We start from the raw sequence: 20,763 nt of genomic DNA on the forward strand, positions 1-20,763 counted from the left end.
GTTGTTGACAAGGTGTGGAGAATGAATTCTATAGGGTCATAGGAGTGCCATGATAATGAATAAATCTATAAAAGAATAAAAAAATAAACATTGAACTATAAACATGAAAATTGAAGTATTGAAGAGATAATAAGTAATAAAAAGTTTTTCAAATTCAGTTTGAGTGATAACTTGACTAGAGCCACTTTAGTTTTTTAAGTGGTCATATTTTATTGGCACATGTCATAGAAGATTTTCCATAAACAAACAATTACATCTGTTGACCAAGTGTCCAGATGTCACATCAACTACATCTGTCCATCACTGTCAGTCCATAAAACAACAAAATAATAGTATAAAACCTTTAAACTGATAGCCTAAATGATACATTTTGAGACTGAACTTTGCCAAAAACCAATTAAGTCATATTAATTGTGGTTTAGATGTGACAGTCTTGTTTTGTTGCGCTCGGCTGCACAGGGCAACGTGTGTCTGTATTAATCCTTTGACAGATTCGTCAGATGATCTTTTTAATGACAGCTCTCACTCTGTCTGTCAGGAGGAAAAGCTGCTAAAAGCAGACGGGGGCACAATCAAACATCAGTGCACACATGTGATGGAGTTCAGATTTAGTTTCAGTTTACACACATACATACACAGACCCTTATGTCTGTTTCCATGGTGAGAACATAATGCTCTTTTTCCCTTTTTATCTACATGTCCTATAATCCATCCAGTCGTTTTCACACCAGACTTTGATGGATGACAAATGAACACGTCCGTCAAACTAACAGGGGCTGTCTGTTTGTAGTTATATCGTACATTATGTGCGCCACAAATACACCTATATGATAATTATTTTTTATGCTTTTACATGTTTTCATTCAGTGGTGAAAAGCAGTTTTTTGTCTTGGATGCAGCGACCCATGAATGCTGAACTCTGTGTTGAATCAATTTGACAATTCTTCAGTTTTTGAACAAGAATTTGTTCAATCAAATCGAATGATGTTTATTCTGACTGAAAGCCCATGTGCTGTGAAAGTCAGTTGAATGCTCAAAAAACTATTTGCCATGAGAAAAGATTTCACTCCAGTGGAGCAACACATATTCAGTGTGTATGCAGAGTATAGATATAACTTTTTGAAAAAGGTTGCACAAACAGAGATGTTATTATGGAAAAAAATCAACAGACACAATGTCGGCATTAAACTGCAGTAGGCTACAACTTCCATTGCTAAATAGTAACTGGTGGGATATTTTGACTTGGTGTATTTAGGGTTTTGTTTTCGAACTGGGTAGAAAATGGAGATGAAATCCAAAAATAAGACATTTTACAACCTAATTCCTGTAAAGCTACAGTTGAGCTGAATTCGCAGCATGTTTTAGTTACATTAGTGTGACATATTTACAAGTGGAGTGTGAGGGGATGTACTGTACAGGCTGGATTTAGTGTTGATTTACATCAAGTCCTTCAGATGTGATTGGATGACTCAGTGTGCTATAGAGAGATGGAGAGATACAGAGCTGCTGAGTCCTTACCTCTCTGTTACCTTCGCTGATGGATCAGGAGAAGTCGAATCAGGATTAAATGAATAAATTAGACCTTAACCACATGTGAACAAAGTCTCTGCCAGCAGAAATCCAAACACAGATACCCATATTACTGTAACGAACATTTAGCTACATATATAAATAAATTAAATTCATAGTAGGAGAAAGATTTTGTTATGAATTACATTTTTGGGGAACAGAAAATACAGTTGTGTTCAAAATAATAGCAGTCCGACATCACTTGCAAGATAAATCACTGATTTTGTTAGAATTTCAACTTTTTTTTTTTCAACTTTTTCTAGAAGGTTTAGTAAAGATATAGAAAACCAACAGACCCAACAGGCATGACGTGCATGCTGCTGATTCTGTGAAACTGAATAATTTACTGAAAGGGGCGTGTTAAAAAAAATAGCAGTGCCAGGTTCAATTATTGAGGTCATTGATTATGTGAAAAAAAATAGGTGTTAAACAGGTGGCCCTTATTCAAGGATCAAGGCAACTGATGCTGCATATGCTGGCTGTGCATTTGTCCTTGAAAAACAGAGTAAAATGGGTTGTTCAAGACACTGTTAAGAAGAAGAGCATTCTTTGATTAAGAAATTAATAAAAGAGGGGAAAACCTATAAAGAAGTGCAGAAATGATAGGCTGTTCAGCTAAAATGATATCAAACGCTTTAAAATGGCAGCCAAACCAGAAAGGCGAGGAAGAAAAAGAAAAACGACTATTCGAAGGGATCGGAGAATAACCAAAATGGCAAAGGCTCAGCCAATGATCAGCTCCAGGAGGATCAAAGAAGATCTAAGATTGCCTGTGAGTACTGTAACAATCAGACAACGTCTATGTGAAGCCAAGCTACCACCAAGAAGCCCCCGCAAAGTCCCATTGTTAAAAAAAATTAGGGCTGTCAGAGTTAACGCGTTAATCGCGATTAGATTAATTAAAAAAATTAACTCGATTAAATTTTTTAATCGCGGTTAATCGCGGCCCATTTTGTCCTCTGTCTGCTGGACTGGAGGACTGGAGTGTGGGACCTCCAGTCCAGTAGGTGGCGGTAAGCCACCTTCAAGTTGGTTGCTACACAAATATACACAGTCTAACATATATCCACAGCTCCATCCATTGATTTTTTGACGGCTTTGTTGTAAACAAATGCACATGGCCATGCATTGATTTTTTTGACGGCGTCGGTTGTAAACAAACGCACATGGCCAGGCAGAGGCGTAGCAAAGTAACGGGCAATTTCCACTGGATGCAATTCGTTTCAATTCTGTGTGAGTTTCATGCATCATGTGTTATGATTAGGTACTAGGCCTACTAGGTCTGGTCTAAAAGTTGTTTGTCTAGAGATTATAACACTTTGGAGTGTTGAAAGTCCAAAGCGCCATATATGATATTTTTAATAGAGATTAATCGCGAGTTAACTATGGAAAAAATGCGATTAATCGCGATTAGAAAAATTAATCGTTTGACAGCCCTAAAAAAAATACATGTAATGAAGCGGTTACAATTTGCCAAATAACACATTGACTGGCCTAAAAAGAAATGGCGTAATATGTTGTGGACTGATGAGAGTAAGATTGTTCTTTTTGGGTCTAAGGGCCACAGACAGTTTGTCAGACGTCCTGCAAACACTGAATTCAAGCCACAGTACACAGTGAAGACGGTGAAGCATGGTGGTGCAAGCATCATGATATGGGGATGTTTCTCGTACTATGGTGTTGGTCCTATTTATCGCATACCAGGGATCATGGATCAGTTTGAGTACACCAGAATACTGGAAGTAGTCATGTTGCCGTATACTGAAGAGGAAATGACCCCAAACAAGACAATGACCCCAAACACACCAGCAAGCGTGTAAAAAAAGATGTCAACACTGCTATTTTTTTGAACATTATATTGCTTGACTTTCTGTAAAATATTATCAAATTAAATTACTTTTTCCAATTTTCTTGGTTTGAAATAGAATGTGCAGTGTCCCCAATGCAGTTGTGTTCCTTAAAATACAATTTATTTGAAGAATTTTGAGGTTTACTCACCTTTTTGAACACACTGCTATTATTATGAACATAACTGTATATTGTATTTCATATTTTTTAATTAAAGCCTCATTCTCAGTTCAAAAGTTGAGTTCACTCCTGGCGACAGAGTGAGAACAACTTAAATCTTGTTTATCTCCAAACATTTACTGATGGTTTAATTTACTGTACACGCAGGATGTGATGGCAGATTGTTATCAGGCTCGATCAAACATTATTGCTTATATTCATCACAGAGGGATGATGAGGGACCTGTGTCCTCTGCCCGACAGAAACATTCACTACAGCCCTAAATGAATGCAGTTTCTCTGTCTGTAATCAAACAAATGCAGATTTCTGCTAACAGAGTGTGGTCTCATCAGTGGACTCTGTTCGCTGCCACAGCATCATTTAGAAAAATAATATGTTTGTTTTATAAAAATGATAAATGTTCAGCCAATAAATTCACCAAACTGGAGAGAGAGCAGAAACTAAATGCGAGTAATTGAGTGCACATGTTGTGAATTAAAGTAACAGGATATTAAAGCGTTTTGTCACAGAATCTCCGGAAAATCTGCAGAAGTAGAAATGAAAATTAAAAGAATTAGTCTCTATTTGGAGATGAAGGGGGGAATCTGTGGCAGGCCAATTAGAAAACAGTGTGTCTTAAACAGCGCTTTCATCTCAGGGATCAGAGGGATGGGGTTAAAGGAAATTTTCTTTCACTCTGAGGGTTTGACAAAGGTCACGTGACCTTTTCCTGGATGATCCTGAGCATCCACAGGTTGTGGCGCTGAGCCCCTGAGTCTGCAGGTGTTCCTCTAAGTCCGGGGTTTAGTCCCACTGTGGGCTGGGCCTGGGTCCTCAGCGAGGGCAATGAGTCAAACTCCTGTGATGTGTCTGTATTCTCAGTTTAGACTCACAACAAATATGTGAACCACCGGTTTTAACAGTGGTGACAATGGGAGCCCAGCGGCATGTTATTCCAGATTTTCAGAGGAGAATAACAAAATGAGTCTATTCACTAGAAGACAATAGCCTGCTCCGTCTGTAGCTGCACGTTAACGCTGTGGAATGACTTCCTTTCTCACCAATTGTCACCTTCATTCACTGTGATGGGGATGTGGGTCCCCTCAGCCAATTACCTGAAGTCTGAAATATAATTCGCAGGTCATTAATAATAAAAAAAAACCCTTCACACAGAATAATAGTTTCTTGTTAAAAACCATGAAATCTTCAATTCTTTGGCGTTTCTCTAAAATGAGTCTCACAGTTCATGTCCAGAAATGACCACAAAATTGGCCAATTACTGTTTCAGGTGGACACACACACGGCTGCCTGTGACACCCCCGCCCCCCTCCCCACCTCCCAGGCCTGATTTCATTTAGGATCAGTTAAAGCGCAGAAGACATAATAATTTTTAACCCATATTTGGAACTTATTTTGATCATCCATGTACTGTTATACTATGATACTGGCTCGAGTATACTGTATACATACAACAAGATTGGCCAGTCTTCTGTTAAATTAGTAGGGATGAGCTTTTTCTAAACAAGTTGAAATCAAGTGATTGAAATTGTTTTAGGGCAAGAAAATGACATCCAGTAGGATTGTGGAGGAGTTTACGTGGCTCTGATCTCGATTCGATGAGTAAAGGTGCTGTCACACAGGCAGTGTTTACTGTAGGTCGACCCATTTGAACTTTGGGCTTTAGTGCGGTGCGGGTGGTTCAGTGTGAACACAACCATCGCACTCGGTGCGCAACCAAAAAAGGCTTCAGTCCAACTCTGGTCTGGTTGCCATTCCGACGGCCCGCCGGCGGGCCCGCGGGGGGGTTTTAATCAGGGAGGTGTCATAGAGGATGTCACCAGTCACTTGAAATAGTCATGCCACATATCGTTGGAAAGCTAAAACTCTTGTGATTAAAGATATGCCGACCATTCCTAAATATAATCATCACAGCAACACTCGAATCAGACTATAAACATGCTAACAAAGTTCGTAAAAAGCCGATATAACTCACGATTTGTGTCAGGGCAGGCTCAGGATCACAGGGTTTCCCCACAAACTTGGTGTCGTTACATTCAGAAAAGTCCAGTAAATCCAATCCAGTAAAGTATTTAGTCCAAAACACACGGTTGTACCGGTAGATAACCTCATCCCGCTGCTGCATCTTATGAAATTACGCATTGTATATCCAGTAAATCCGTTTATTTCTCCTCATAAGTCCGGCGTTTACATGAAAACAATGTTTATTTCACTTTACAAAATGGCGCTGCCCTCTGACCTTTCGATTGACAGCTCACTCGACCAATCACAAGCTCCCTGTCCCCGGCTGCCGCCTGCAATAGCGAATGAGTGGCTGTGTCTCATGAGGAACATCCCCTCCGACAGCGCTGAATGGCTTCAGCCACTAGGAACCGATCCCGATGGCAACTGATGCATTGAATAGCCAATGAGATTACGAAACGAACGATGTGCTGCATTCACTGTCCCTGGGAAAAGGCAGCACTGCCATCTTCATGCGTAACTTTGCAAAAGCTGCACTTTGGCGCATGTATTGTTTCTCAATGGCAACTTTAGGAAAACGCCTAGATATACACTTAGAAAAACATGTGTAAAATACTCATTTTTAGCAGGATTGTTATCAAATTTGAACTGGGGCCAGGTAAGGCTTCATGCTGTAGTCCCATTGTGTTTTCCAGCTAAAATTCTCAGCTACACTCATCTTCAGGCATCTGATTGCAACAAAAAAATTCAGGCGAGAATAAAAACATTCTAATTCAGTGTGCTCCCACTTAGATTACTCAATGATAGTAGCACTTATAGTGATTATTTCAGTTTGGGGAAAAACTTCAGAGTGATACCTTTCAAAAGAGACCAAGCCCATCCATATTCTCCAAACAGTTCAAGAACAGCATTCAATTTACTTTGGGTACGCCTTGGATAGGCGAATATTACAGAATTTATAGGAGTGGTAATTAAGTGAACGTGGCCTCAGCTCAGTCTGCACCCAGCTGCCTGATGTACGCCACAAGTTTTAGCAAAAAAAGGCTCCTGTCATTAGTTCATTCTTAAAATCTATTATTTCCAGAGAGTGGCAAGTACAAACAATATAAAACAAAATAACAAGTGTACTGTGTAACGTACCGGTATGTCTCCATTGTAAAAGTTTAGCCTTACTTCTTTGAGTTTCATTTTTTACACTCGGGACGCAAACGTGACCCCAAAATCACTTTCAGATCTTTGTTAATTGATCACCTGGACTTGAAATAAGCTTTCAAAATATAAACTTTCTGACAGACAAATGCAACAAATACAAATGTTTGTTGGTAGAGAAGGATGATTGTTTAACAAATACATACAGGCCTTTGTCCAACATGTCTGCTTCTTATTCAAATCTAACTTAACAAAGGTGCAAATCACCACAAAGAGATAAAACAACTGAAAATAGCAAAATGAACACAATCCACATCCTAAACATGAAGAAAACCTTAAAAAACAACTTCTCATCATCCGTCACTGGTTACCAGGCAGCTTTGCTCTTGACTTTCTGAGCATTGGAGTCGGCATCTTGTGGCCAATAAGGACACAGCATCTGAAGGGAACTGTGAACATTGGTGACAAATGTTCAGCTGTGAGTTTGTTTGTGGAGCATCAATCAAAGATGAACGACAGCAAACGACAGTTTATACATGGTCATACATGATGGTGTGTTATGTAATACTAGTTGTTTCAACGTTATTCACCAGGTGTGTATTGATCTTCATCTTCTTTGCTAGAGGCAGCGTCTTGAAGGGTCAACAGGTTCATCCAGAGACGGCCTTCAGCACAGCACCGCAGCTGTCATTTTCATACTCGTGCTGTTTGATCGAATGCCTCTCGTCTCTCCTCTCAGGTTTTTTCGTCGATGGCTTGTTTTCCCTCGCGGCGCTGCTGCTGCTGACTGGATGTGTTTTATGTCAACTCTACATACTGTGTGCTGGGTTCAGTGGGCAGGGATTTCAGCAGGGCACCGGTCTCTGAGGCGACAGCAACAATTATAGTACTTTCACAATCACTTAAATCACACTTCAAGGCAATTTTAGGGTGTAATGGAACAGTAAATGACCTCCCTGACTTCCCCGACGCTCCCCCGCACAAGATCCACAGCGTGATTTATTTAATCTCCAACACAAACACATAAAGCATCGGCACACAGAGGGAACATACTCACAGAAAGGCATAAACAAAGCAAAAGAAACCAATCAACAAAGTCAGAGATAAACAACAAAGCCAGAATCTCATTACAAATGAATGTGCACCATGTGTGCAATGAATGTTTGTGCAGTATAATGATGTGTTAACTGAGCATTAATTGTATTCAGCACTGAAGAAATATGAGTCATAAACAAACAAACAGTCAGGAGGTTTTGTACATGACAGCTCTTTTTTTTTCTTTTCTTCCAGTGGCAAATGAAGATGGAGAGAGCTCCACCAGACCTCAGGCCAGTTTTGCACGTAAGTCTAACTTTGGTTCTCACATGTACATGTACATGTACACCCAAATAGAGTTTGTGTGTTATTGCAGCATAAAAGTGAAAACTCAACAAGAATATTTTCCAAATGTATTTTTGCTGCAATGAACAATAATACACCCACATATGTCACACAGTCAAGTATTTTCTGCCAGAGGAAAAGAAAAGAACAGAGAGGGAACAGTTTTAGATTAAATATATTTAATTTATTATCATGTACATTTACACGACGAGTTGAAATCTTTGTAATTAAAAAGTTGGTGCTGTAGAATGGCTCATTACATGTCTGATAAATGCTCTAAAGCAAAGTGTATTCGTTGCAGTATGGGTCCTACTTGTCTAATGTGTAATAGGCACAAGGACAGACAAGCATTGACAACATTCATCCACGTGGGGGCAGCATTATAAAGCTGCTTGATTCTCTTACCCCCCTCTATAGAGACATTTGATCCATAGGCTTTCTGTGGAAACCTAACACATTTGTTTTGTTTTCTGTTAAATAACAGAAGCAAACAATAAAAAAAAACATCTGTAACTAAGAAGGCTTTTCGTTCTTTCCTCCTCCTTCTTCTTTTTTTTGTTTTGTTTTTCCATTTGCAGGCTCAAAGTCGCAGAGTGCTTTGTGGAACGCCATCACGGCGGGGATGGGGATCAAAGGCAAAGAGCAGAAGGCCCCCCTGAATGACCCACGGAGTCCCGAGGAGATTCTGGCCGACGACCTCCCTGCAGCCGACGAGCCAGACGCCACAGAGAAAACAGCCATCAGGTTCGCCCATGCACCGCTGCTGCTGCTGCTGCAAAAAAAAAGTTTGATTTATTTCTTAACGATGGTGTCAGGGCTGCAAGTACGGCATGAACGGCTCAACGTTCACCTCATTACATTGCGCAGGTGTAATTTGCATCCTGTCGATATTCCTCTCCTATAGTGCACACTACAGGCACGACACATGGAGACGTGCACCATCATGTGTCGTCTGCACTCTGCTGCTCTTTGATTAATGTGGAGAGGTGATTATTAAGTTAAGATTTCAAGTAGATACTCTGCTTTGCTTTCTATGAAGAGGATAATCTTGTATCTGACATTTAACATTCGTGATACAGTGCACACACACACACACACACACACACACACACACACACACACACACACACACACACACACACACACACACACACACAGAGGGTGCTAATTGCTATGTACGGATGCTGACCTCAAGGGATGTGGGCATGATTGATTCCACCTTGATAACAAGGACTTCAAACCACCATTAACATAATTTGTTGTCACTTTTAGAATATTGAACGTCTTTTAACGCCTGATTCCAATTAACCTTGATGGCTCCGGAGACTGTTACAAATGCCGCAGGTGGCGAGAAGTGAGCATTTGTCAGAGGATGCTGAAAATGCACCTACTGCGCGATAACAAGTTTCTGATTGTATGCAAAATAGACAAGAAGTCGTGGCAAGCAGATTTGGTCCAGGTTGTTTTGTTTTTTTTCCTCTCACATATTTGTGTAGCAAGCGTTTCCAGAGATTCACAGTTTTCTAGGTGCTCGGTATGAGATTGTAGAGAAATCCCATTCGACTTGTTTGTCTCATTTTCTTAACTGCACTAACACATGCTTCTTCTCTAGTGCCTCTCTATGCTATCTCAAATTACAGTGCCGTTGTTCTCAGCCATAGTTCCCCCCATAAACACAGATCCCTTTTTTTTTTTTCTTTTTTTTTTTTCCAGAGCAGGGCGGTGACAAGGAGAAAGTGATTTTCCACTTGACTGGACACAGCCTGTTCCTTCATTTAAAAGCTACAGCCCAGATTTGAAAGAAAAAACATAGGCAATGCAGCTAAAAGCAGCCTCATCTTCTCTGGAGGAAACAGTTGATTTGTCCACAGAGACGCCGACTTACTTCAGTCTCATATATGAAGACATAGCTTTAGATTTGAATCCGGCTGGAGAGCGAATAAGCCAAACAGGAGCTGAGCGCTGTAAAATCTTTGACCGGAGCTGAATAATTTGCATGACTGTCCACTGGCCTGCCAGGAAATGATTAATTTGAGTCGTACTAACATTTAAATGAAGCAAAAAATATCCTAAAAGCAATTAACCTGCCCGTTTTTTGCTTAGTTAAGTAAATCGACTGGTGAAATTTTGTTTACATTTGGTGAATTCTGGGGGATTTATCGGCAGATGTGACCTCTAGGAAAGAGCTGAGTGTCTCCTGTTTGGTCTTGTTGCATCTATGTATAGCACATGATTCACACTCACACCTCTTCCTCCTCCTCCTCCTCCTCCTGCTCCTGTCTTTGTCTGGGAAATCCCACTAAGGTCAGGTGAAGTCTCCAGCCAGGCCAGCAGTGGTTAATGGAGGCCAAATCCACAGGGAGTTACAGGGATCAACAACTGAATGACAAATGGCAAGATTATGGCGCAGGGTGATTAAATGACCGCAGAACTAGCGGTAATCCATAAAATGATGTAACCACCGTGTCACCTCCGAGGCCACAGCGGGCTGTTATCCTCCAGGCGATGATAATTAGATTTTATTGGAGAATGGAGAGGGATCACATGATGTGTAACAGGCAGGACAGGAGTGAGTGAGTTAAAGGACAGGAGCCGTTGACTTCATTAACTGGCTTTGAATAAAGGTAAAAGTCAGTTAAGGTGAATATGGTGAAGAAGAGAAGAGTTGGTCTTTGATTGAACTTCACGTTCCCTTTGCTTTCAAGTATCCCCGTGGCTAGTGTCTAACAAAGCGGCTTGATTGCCCTTTTTGTTTTGTTTTTTCACCTTTTCTCACATCAGCTGATACCGACCAGCTGCTTAAATAGTTTTAGGATTGCAGCTGCTGCTAAAGCACAATTGAGTGGCTGCTTAGTCACACGGTGAGGGACGGAGAACAACACGGAGACTTGGTGTACGAACACACACTGACTCATCTGTGCCACTGGTGTTATGCTGTTGTTCCTGCTCATCAGGGAAGCCTTATGCATTTTAAAGCACTGGCTAGTAGCTGTGCATGTATGCATAAGCAATATGGCGCCTTCACACACAAGGTGAAAGCAGCCGTTTTTTATGGATAGCACTGGACGAAGGAGACTGCTGGTGTGGATTATCCTAAAGTCTGTAAATACCCACAATTCACCACTTGTTGCCCATTAATGTTATCTGTACAGTATCACACTTATAGTCACTAAAATAATAGACACGCTCGTCAGTCTGAACAACTTCATGAAGGTTGGACTAACTAACATGTCTAACATACAAATTCTTTTTTAACCAATAACCTCATGTTTATACATGTTTTTTTTTTTTTTTTACAGTTTATATGTGATTGGATTGGATGACAGTTATAAACTTGCTCTTAGATCATCACTGTTTTGTCTGTTTCTTTATAATCACAAAAAACATCATGTCAGCATGTAATTAAAGCAGATATCAGTGGAATGTTTTTGTTAATATAAGTCCTAAATAGTCCTATTTTCCGTCAGCAATCACTTACATGAAGTATTTCAGCCTAAACACGAGTCTCTCCGTCACTCTGCTCTGCTGTAACCCGAGGAGAAAATTTTCCTTGTGGGATACAAGTGTTATCCAATGAGGAGAGAGAACGGCATGAAGGGCTGTGTGTGCAGCCAAGGGATGCGCGTGAATGTGGTGACGTAGCACGAGGACCAATTGATGCCTGACAAGGGCGGGGGCTGCTAACTCATGGTGCGTTCAAAGAAACTCGTACTTTGTGTTTTTCCTTCCTGTGAAGTCATACCAGTTCGATCTGGTACGAGTTCACGGGTCGGAAGTTACGAGTGGCCGTTATAGGGAACTTTCACAGACAACAGGATGGTAAAAACACGAGCTATGGGTTACCTGGAACGCTACCAAGTCGTAGTTGTGACTTGAAGCTGTAACTTACGGTTTCAAAAGCCTGCCTTGAACGCAGCATTAGCCGAAACGGCCGTGAAGCTGATATCTGCTTTAAGTTACTCTATATGAAACATGAAATGGTAGAGGTGTGGAGGACGCCACTGTCACATTGTTACATTTTCTTTATCGTCACCTTGAGGAATCAAAAGCTCAGGCCAGGTTGTTGTCTATAGATTTTTCTTCTGCTTTTAACACTATCCAGCCACATCTCTTAGCAGAGAAGTTAATCAGTCTTTTAAATCTGGATTTTAATCTTGTTGGCTGGATACTAGACTTTTTAACAAACCGTTCCCAGTGTGTGAGGGTAAATGGCTCCTTTTCAAACCAGCTGCAGTCCTCCACTGGATCTCCTCAAGGATGCTGTCTCTCCCCTTTATTATACATACTGTACACTAATGATTGTCGCAGCAACTACGCTAACAGTCACATTATTAAATTTGCTGACGACTCTGTCATCGTGAGTCTTCTTGAAGAGGATCAGCTATTGCATGGGCCCGTCATAAATGATTTTGTATCATGGTGTGATGAATCCTTTCTCCAAATTAATGTGTCTAAGACGAAGGACATGATGATCAGTTTTAGGAAGTCCAAACCTTGTCCTGCATTAACCAGCATTAAAGGTGCAGAGATTGAGCTGGTGGACAGTTATAAATATTTGGGAGCGGTCGTTGACAATAAATTGTGTTTTGACGCTCACGTTGCCTCCACAACAAAGAAAGTACAGCAACGGCTCTATTTTCTGAGAAAAATGTATTCTTTTAATGTCTGTTCTGAGATGATGACCCTCTTTTATAGAAGCTTCATTGAATCTGTTCTTATGTTCTGTGTGGTTGCCTGGTATGGAAACCTGACTCTGGCCAATAAAAACAGGCTCGCCAACCTTGTTAAAGTGGCCAGTAAGGTTACAGGGAGGAGTCAAATGCAGCTTACTGATATGTACAGCAGGCAAGTTCTCAGGAAGGCTTCCTTGATTCTGGAGTGTGTAGATCTGTGTGGATCTCGACAGGAATGTCTCAGAAATACGTAATTGAGGAAAGAGATGCGTGTGTGTGATTGATGATCCACAAATGCAGAGTCACACTTCACAAACAGAATTTTCGGTTTTACAAATGGCTTTTTTGTTTTTACAAATGGAAAATTATACATTTACAAATACCCAATATATTTACAAATACACATTTATTTGTAAAAACCAAAATACAAGTTACAAATTAGACATTTGTATTTGTGGATAGCAAAACACGTGTGCAAACCAAGGAACGTTTGTAGATCACCCTCTGTGCGTTTACAAGTATTATGAGACAAAAATAACTCCATACATTTGCACTTTAGGCCCCTTGCTGTTTATTATTTATTTGTTTGTACAGTGTACATTATTGGCACTTTTTAATCATATTTTATCTTGCAGTAGGTCCTTTTAATCTGCCCATGATATGTTATATGTTATATGATGTTACATGTTATTTGGTGTTGTCTATTTGTGTATGTGTTTGAATGTGTGGATCTTCCTGGCTGCAAATCAATTTTCCCTTTTTGGGACAAATAAAGACACTTTGACACTTTGACTTTGAACAGCAAGAAAAGAGAGAATAACAGGAAGTTATTAAAGGGATAGTTCACCCAAAATTAAAATTTCACTCATTATCTACTCACCCTCATGTCGACTAAGGGCTGGGGGAGAAGTTTCAGAGTCCTCCGTGCCTTCTCTGAGTTACAGTGGGGCTCCGTGCAGCATGTCCATATGACGGTTGTGAACGGGGCTCACTTTTCTTCGTCCAAAAAGACACACCAAAAACATCCAAATACCTCCATAGTGCGCGTCTGTAATGTCCCTCTTGTATTGAAGCCCCGACATGAGAAATTGTTCCGAAAAAAATAAGTATACGTTTTAAGCTTGTTTGTAGCGGAAGCTCCCAGTGTTGCTCTGCCGGAATCTTGCGCGATTTGCGGAGCCGTGAACTGGGTGTCAATGCAAATCGCGCGAGAGTCCCTGCCCCGCTGTAACTCAGAGAAGGCACGGATGACTCTGAAACTTCTCCCAGCCCTTAGTCGACATGAGGGTGAGTAGATGATAATTAGTGAAATTTGAATTTTGGGTGAACTATCCCTTTAATTATGACTGATGAAACAAATTCAAAAGAATGAATTGCAATATAAGAGTTTAATTTCAAAAATGACTCCAGCAAGCAAAAAAAAAAAGTGACATACATATTGTAGATATTGAAATGTGTTGCTATTAAAATTCAGTCTCAACTTAAATAGAACTGATATATGAGTGGAAAAGTGATCAAGTCACCTAGTGTATGGTGAATAGTGAGGATATTGTTTGCAGCATCAAAGCAGAAATAGATATGTAAGAATCGAAGTGAGCAGAGATACAGATATTCACACAGCCATGCAGCTGAGACTCACACTGTCTCCCGTGGTCAGCACTGTGATTTATCCACTGTTTAATTGGATGCTGTGTGCTGCTGTGAACTTTGCAGTTGATTAAAGCGGCTGTCTCCTCCGTGGCGCTCCACAGTTTTGGACGGTGACCCCTCCTCTGGCCGGGGCCCGCAGGTTCACTGACCCCCACTGGCGTCCGTTGTGCAGCAGCAACCTCCATCACTAACCTCACTAGCCGGCTAATGAGCCTCCGCCGGCCACTGTGACTGGAAGCACATGGACAAGTGGAGAAGCTATTTATCAAAGTGACTGAAGTGTAACCGCACAGTTATGATGCTGAAGAGCTGCACGAGTGCCGTCTGCCACATGATGCTTCATATATCTGGACTAATATTAGACTCACACTACACACACTCAATAAGAGCAGACAGTGATCGCAGCACTGGGAAACACAACACATCAATGTTTATTAATTGTGACTGAGACAAACACTATTAACCCAACATGAATATCATATTAGAGGAGGTTAGTTTTACACACAGTGATGCTGCTCTGGGTTATATACAGTAAAAGCTTTATCAGTATTTTTATTCTCCTGTCTGCAGGCTACAGCCTTTCACTAAGGAAAATTCTGGTTATTGATTGAAATAGAGATCACCAGAGGTTATCTGGATTTAATTATTTAAAGGTATAAATGTGAATGGAATAGAAAGATATTTCATTTTTCAAATAAAATATTTTTTATGTCCTTACCAAGAATTTAAAATTTGTATTGCAGGTCAGTTTTATTTGTGTAGTGCCAATTTATATAAATATTATCTGAAGGCAATTTACAGAGTCAGGTCGAGACCTTACATCTTTTCCAAAAATGGTGCTGTGTCCACATTAACGTTTCCTGGGATAAGATCAGTCAATTTTCATTAATAGCATTTACAAATGGGCTGAAAATACATTAAGGGGATTTCTTTAGATTTGCCCGCGCCCTCACCTCATGCCTCCTCAACTCACTCAATAACAGTGTATTAGCTTTGCCTGTGTAACAGCCTTTAAATACACCCCTGTATGTGAATTGCAGTTCACCCAGCTGTGAGGTGAATAATCCTCTTTTTGTAGGCTTTGCCCATATCTTACAGTTGCGTTAATACAGTTGTAGGAGGACCAGAGCAGCTGCAGGCTGGGAGGCACTTGTAGTGGAGCAGCAGAGTTTTTTTTTTTTTTTAAAGTCTGCTCAGCATAAATATGTCGTGGTGTTTGTCACTTTGAGCTGTGTGAGTTAATGTCTGTGGAGCTGTTCAGCACGTTGACCCTGTAGTGAACCCTGGGACAGGAAATCACCATCTACCGTGGTCCGTGGACTATTTTATGGTGCTGTAATAAATACACAAAGTCAAATGAGACATTAAGCATGTAGAAATAAACATTCGCGCCCGCAAATGCTGCCTTTTTGAATTACATGCAACATTGCATGCAAACTCCCCATCTTTATTTCCATAATTCCAATAATTCCTTCAGTAAACAATCATTTTAGAGATTGGGATGCTCTTTTTTGAATCAGAACTAATGGCTCTAAATCTGTATTGGCATTACAAGTGACTCAGTCATAAGTTCTGCCAACTCCAAAATAAGCCCAGCAGCCAACGCGATGCTATTTGCACCTGTAAGCTGCTTTTAGCTCTTTGTTTGGGTTATCCAGTCTCTACTTATACTACAGTATACTGTTGCCTCCCACATACCTCTCATTAACACCCTCAGCTGATCCGCTGATCCATAGGCAGCGTATCCAGCTAATGTACCATACACTAGGTGACTTGTGAATTGAATTTTAAGACTAAATATATTTGTGAGGTTGTCCAGGGACATTCAGTGAGATCCTAATTTTGACTTCTGAACCTGTGTTTATTTAAGTAGTCAATTGTTTGCCTGCATGTTGGACAGAAATAGCTCTTGGCAAACGCTTTTGTTTCTATAAGGTTGCAGTCAGGTCAGTAAGGCTATAAGACTCTACAGCTACACTCACTGCTCTGTAGAGCTGTACACAGTGCTGCTTTGGGATGATTGGTAGATGATTGCTTACATGGTCACAAATAGGTTTTTTATACCTGATGGTGGCGCTAGATGAAATGTCATAGGGACCCCAGGAAGATTAGCTGAATGCTACAGCATCAGCTAATAGGGATCCGTAATAAAATAAATAAATAAATCATACAGATCATCATCCTACGAAATGTTCTGCCGAAATGTTAAAGCGGCATAATATGCAAATCTTAAACTTTTCAATTAGATTTCACCCAGTTACAACAAACGAAGACTATTGAGAAAAGAAAAACCTCTGCTCCGTGGAATCACCTTCACTTATCAAAGTATCAATGTTTTGATCGCATTATGAGCTAAAGACTGAGATTGCTGCCCTGCCTATATCTTATTAGTGAGAAAAGAACCCCTGCTATGATTAATTAGCTATTACAGGACTTTCACATCCAGACTGTGGAGGTCAGACGGAGGTGGTATGTTGATTATGTATTTTTTTCATGATAATGTGTCTTAACCAGTTTCAGTCTGTTGTTTAGGGGCTGAATCACTTCCACACTTAGCATCTCTTTAGCCAGATAAAAAAACACATATATAAGTGGTACAAATAAAATACAATACAAAATGTGTATTCTGGACTTTGTAATCCACATACTTAAGGCCAACAAATAGATCATTAAAGGGATAGTTCAGTTTGAGACTGAGAAACTGAGAAAACACTGACGCATCGTGCATCGGACGTTTAATCAGCGTATTTTCACTGCCTACGCCAATATCAAAATAATACACCATTTCAATTTACAATATCACTCCGCCTATCAGCTATTTGGATGATAGGCGGATAATCGTCCCCCATTCACAGCCATTTAATGCCTCAGTGCAACAAGATACGCCAGTGTTTCTCAGCAGAGAGCTTTCTACTGCAGATATTATACTTGGTGGCCATTTGTACCTTATATAACCCCACTTCAAAAAAACTGAACCATCCCTTTAAATTAGCTGCATTTACAGTTTGGACCTTTATAGCCACAGTATAAGAGAAGGAGAAGAAGAGCATCTATAGCTACTTGAACCTGTGATCACGTCCCTCCCTGTCTCGGCCCTCACTCCACCGGTTATATGCTTCACCTCTGACCTATAGGAATCTATCTTGGGGATGAAGTAATAGGAAGTTTCTTCTCTGGGGTATTTTTTCTACCTCCATCACTCTCTGTAGAAATATAGCCTGATGGCCGCCTGCCCTCAATTTCTCCCACCCATCCTTCCATCTCCACTACGCCCAATACAAAAAGAGAAATTAAGTATAGATGGGGGAATCATATTTTGTGATGGATGATCTCCACCAAAATGTGGTCATTACCACAAAGGCAATTGCTATTTTGATGCATAGATACCCTTATTGGACTGCCTGGGAATTTAAATGAGATCTGAATTTTTCATGTACCTCTAAATGGCCGGCGCTGTTAATGTCTAGATTTCGATGTGTGAGCTTTGAGGGAGCCCGAGCACAGTGACAAGAATACCTCAGCAGAGCGTAATTTCCAGCGGGTCCCTCTGTCATAGTCACACGAATAATTCAGTTTCAGGAGACTTGATTCATTAGGGTCTTTTTTGTGAGCAGTTGTTGTGATAGTAATTAATCAGGGACGTATTTTGATTATCGTCGTGTGAAGGAACACAATCAGTTTTGGCTCTTGTTTTGGTTCATCAGTCTTGAAATTAAATAAAATGTTGTTGGCTACATGTGTAAACCCCATTCACTTCCTTAATCACTCATTCAGACTCATGCTGTAGTCGTTTACCCCCCCACCCCCACCCCCAACGACAGAGCATTTATTTATATTCTGCTATATTTGCTTTCTTCCTCTGAAGTCGGTTTCAACATGTTACTGTGGTGATGAATCAATTTGCCTTATTATTTTTTTTTACTTTTATGTACAAGAACGTTTTCCTTCAGACCGCTAATTACCCTCAGTTTTGCAGACAGATTGCCTGGCAACGACGACAAATTATTTGGAAATGAGCAGCAAGCATAAGACCGCTGGGTATTTCTAATATCTCATCCCATGCTCAACATTGTTGTTTTGTGCCCTCTAATAATATATGGGTCGTCCAAATAAGCCACACAGTTGTGCTTTTTCTCTCCCGCAAGGTGTTTCATTCATCAGCTGGCAATGTAATTAAAGTATTCTCTGAGATTCCTTGGGAGCAAAAGCTGGAGGCCACATCTCTCTCCACAAGGCTGCATTCTTGGTCCTGCTATTTCATGCACCATGTTTTTTTTTCAATATATCTGGTAATTGTGCTGGAAATATTTTCTCTTCTAGCCTTTAGAATTATATTTGCTCTAAAATTGTGTTTTGAAAGTTTTCAGGCAACCAAAATAGCATTTGCTGGTAAAAATTCAGTTAAGTATTCATTCTGGACAATCCCACACCTCACCATTCACTATTATGTACAAACTCTATATCCAATGCAGAGAGGTCGAACAGGATGGATAAGGAGGTGAGGATGATGATGGTAGTAGCATACATTGTATATGACAGGAATATGTAGGAAGCCAGTGTTGGCATCCCGTCACATACCTGCAATGGCAACATCTGTCTTTTCCCCAGTCTTACCCCAGTGTTGACCCTGTGGGTGTCCTCGAAGCAAACAAAGTGTCACCTGTCCTGGCCGCTGCTTTGTTTCTGTCCACACATTGAAGGTGGCATGAAGAGCCAGCTGTTACTGAAAGGGGCGAACATTAAAAAAAAAGTATGAGGGTAAGATCTCACACTTTGAAAACAGCCCTTCCTCAGAGGTATTCCTGCTGTGGCAGTAATGGTGTGAATGAAACAAGTTGGAGAGAAACATGTCACACCGTACCCACTCTTATCTCCCAACCTGTTCAATCACTGCATGAAGCAGCTGTGAATGTTGGATTGACAGTTTCTGGCAAAACTCGAAAACTGTCAGACAACCCCCCCCAGTTCCCATGTTGGAAAAGGTTTTGCGATGGCGCTTCCACATGCTGTTCAACTATCTGGCAAACACCAGATACTGACACTTAGGCTTTTGTCCACACCAGCCCGGGTATTTTTGCAACCGTGAACATGTGTTCTCAGTTTTACTGTTCTGTCCACAAGCAACCGTGCTTTTGCAACTGTAACGGAGGTCCGCGGGTATAGTCACAGTCACGAGGTACCAGTAAGGAGAAGTGACAGTGTGTGGCGGTTAGCGGTACTGAAGTTAAACTCACTCACCCATAAAAGACGTGCTAACCCGCTTGCCAAGTGGCCATTTGCCTCTTGGCGAAATGGTTAGCATTGTCGCCGGCGGTGCGGGAGACCTGGGTTCGATTCTTTCCATTGTTTACGTCAGAGCTAAGCGCGTGCTGATGTAAATAGTGCCCGTCCGTAGCGGTTGTTAGCTAGAGTTAACGTTAGCTTGCTAGCTAAAATGGACGTGACAAAGTTGTTGTTGTTTATTGGCTGTCGGCTGTATTTGGTTGTCATATCCAGTTCCTCAACCTAATTCAACAAAGGAGGCGCCTGGACGAGCAACGAAGGAGACTGCTCCTCTTGCTAGCGACCGCAACAACTGCAACTTTCTCAAGAAGACAGCAGCGATGCGCCACCTATTGCTGAGACATATGCATTACACATACATTGCATCACTTGGTAGTGGATTTTACGGTTGCGTGTGTACGGAATATTTCTATTACACCACTCGTGTGGATGCAGAATTTTATTTAAAAAACTGGTGTGGACAAGGCCTTAAAAATGACTTAGTGTATTTTGGCATGACCATAATCTTTCCTGAAACGTAACCAAATCTTGTTTTCAGCGTTTTTTACCATGTAACATAAAAACACCAAACTGTACGATACTGACGATCTTGTTTGGAGAACAAATCCACAATCCAAATTCACGAAGCCTCCAATCAAGACTCAGATCCTGTAAACCCGTTACTCCTCTAGCTGTGTATTTTATATTTTCTGCATAAACACCTTGGTTACGACTGCATTGCAGCTTAAATTGACCTTCCTAGTCCTTGAAGTGTTTTTGACAGGACCTTTCTCACCAGGCTCAGCCTCGTTCAGTGTCACCCTTACACATCCAGGTTAACACGGCACATCAGACCCCCGGGGTGTGAACCTGTGAAGCAGCAAGCAGTGAAATGTGAAGTTTCTGTTGTGGCTTCCCCTCGAGTTGACCCATCACCTCTGCCTGTGGTTTGAGCTCTCCTGGGGACCAGCATACCTCCACAAACAGGACGGGAAAGATAAAAAAAAAAAAAAAAACCCACACACACACAGTGACACAGTGATGAAGAGTGGATTGAAGCGAGGCAACCAGAAAGAGAAAGACAACTGAAAGC

General features: G+C 40.9%; 1 protein-coding gene across 1 annotated transcript in view; it reads left to right on the forward strand.

Annotated features, from left to right (window-relative positions):
• Nucleotides 1-20,763, forward strand: part of pde1cb (phosphodiesterase 1C, calmodulin-dependent b) — a gene marked incomplete at its 5' end in the record, with an annotated part of 99,107 nt that overhangs the window by 14,572 nt on the left and 63,772 nt on the right. The window contains 2 exons of the mRNA XM_083991960.1: nucleotides 7,996-8,046; nucleotides 8,664-8,829. Of these exons, the coding sequence (XP_083848086.1) occupies nucleotides 7,996-8,046; nucleotides 8,664-8,829 (217 nt within the window). The remainder of the gene's footprint in view (nucleotides 1-7,995; nucleotides 8,047-8,663; nucleotides 8,830-20,763) is intronic.

Source organism: Trachurus trachurus (assembly GCF_905171665.1).
Source record: "Trachurus trachurus genome assembly, chromosome: 17".
Classification (NCBI taxonomy): Eukaryota; Metazoa; Chordata; class Actinopteri; order Carangiformes; family Carangidae; genus Trachurus; species Trachurus trachurus.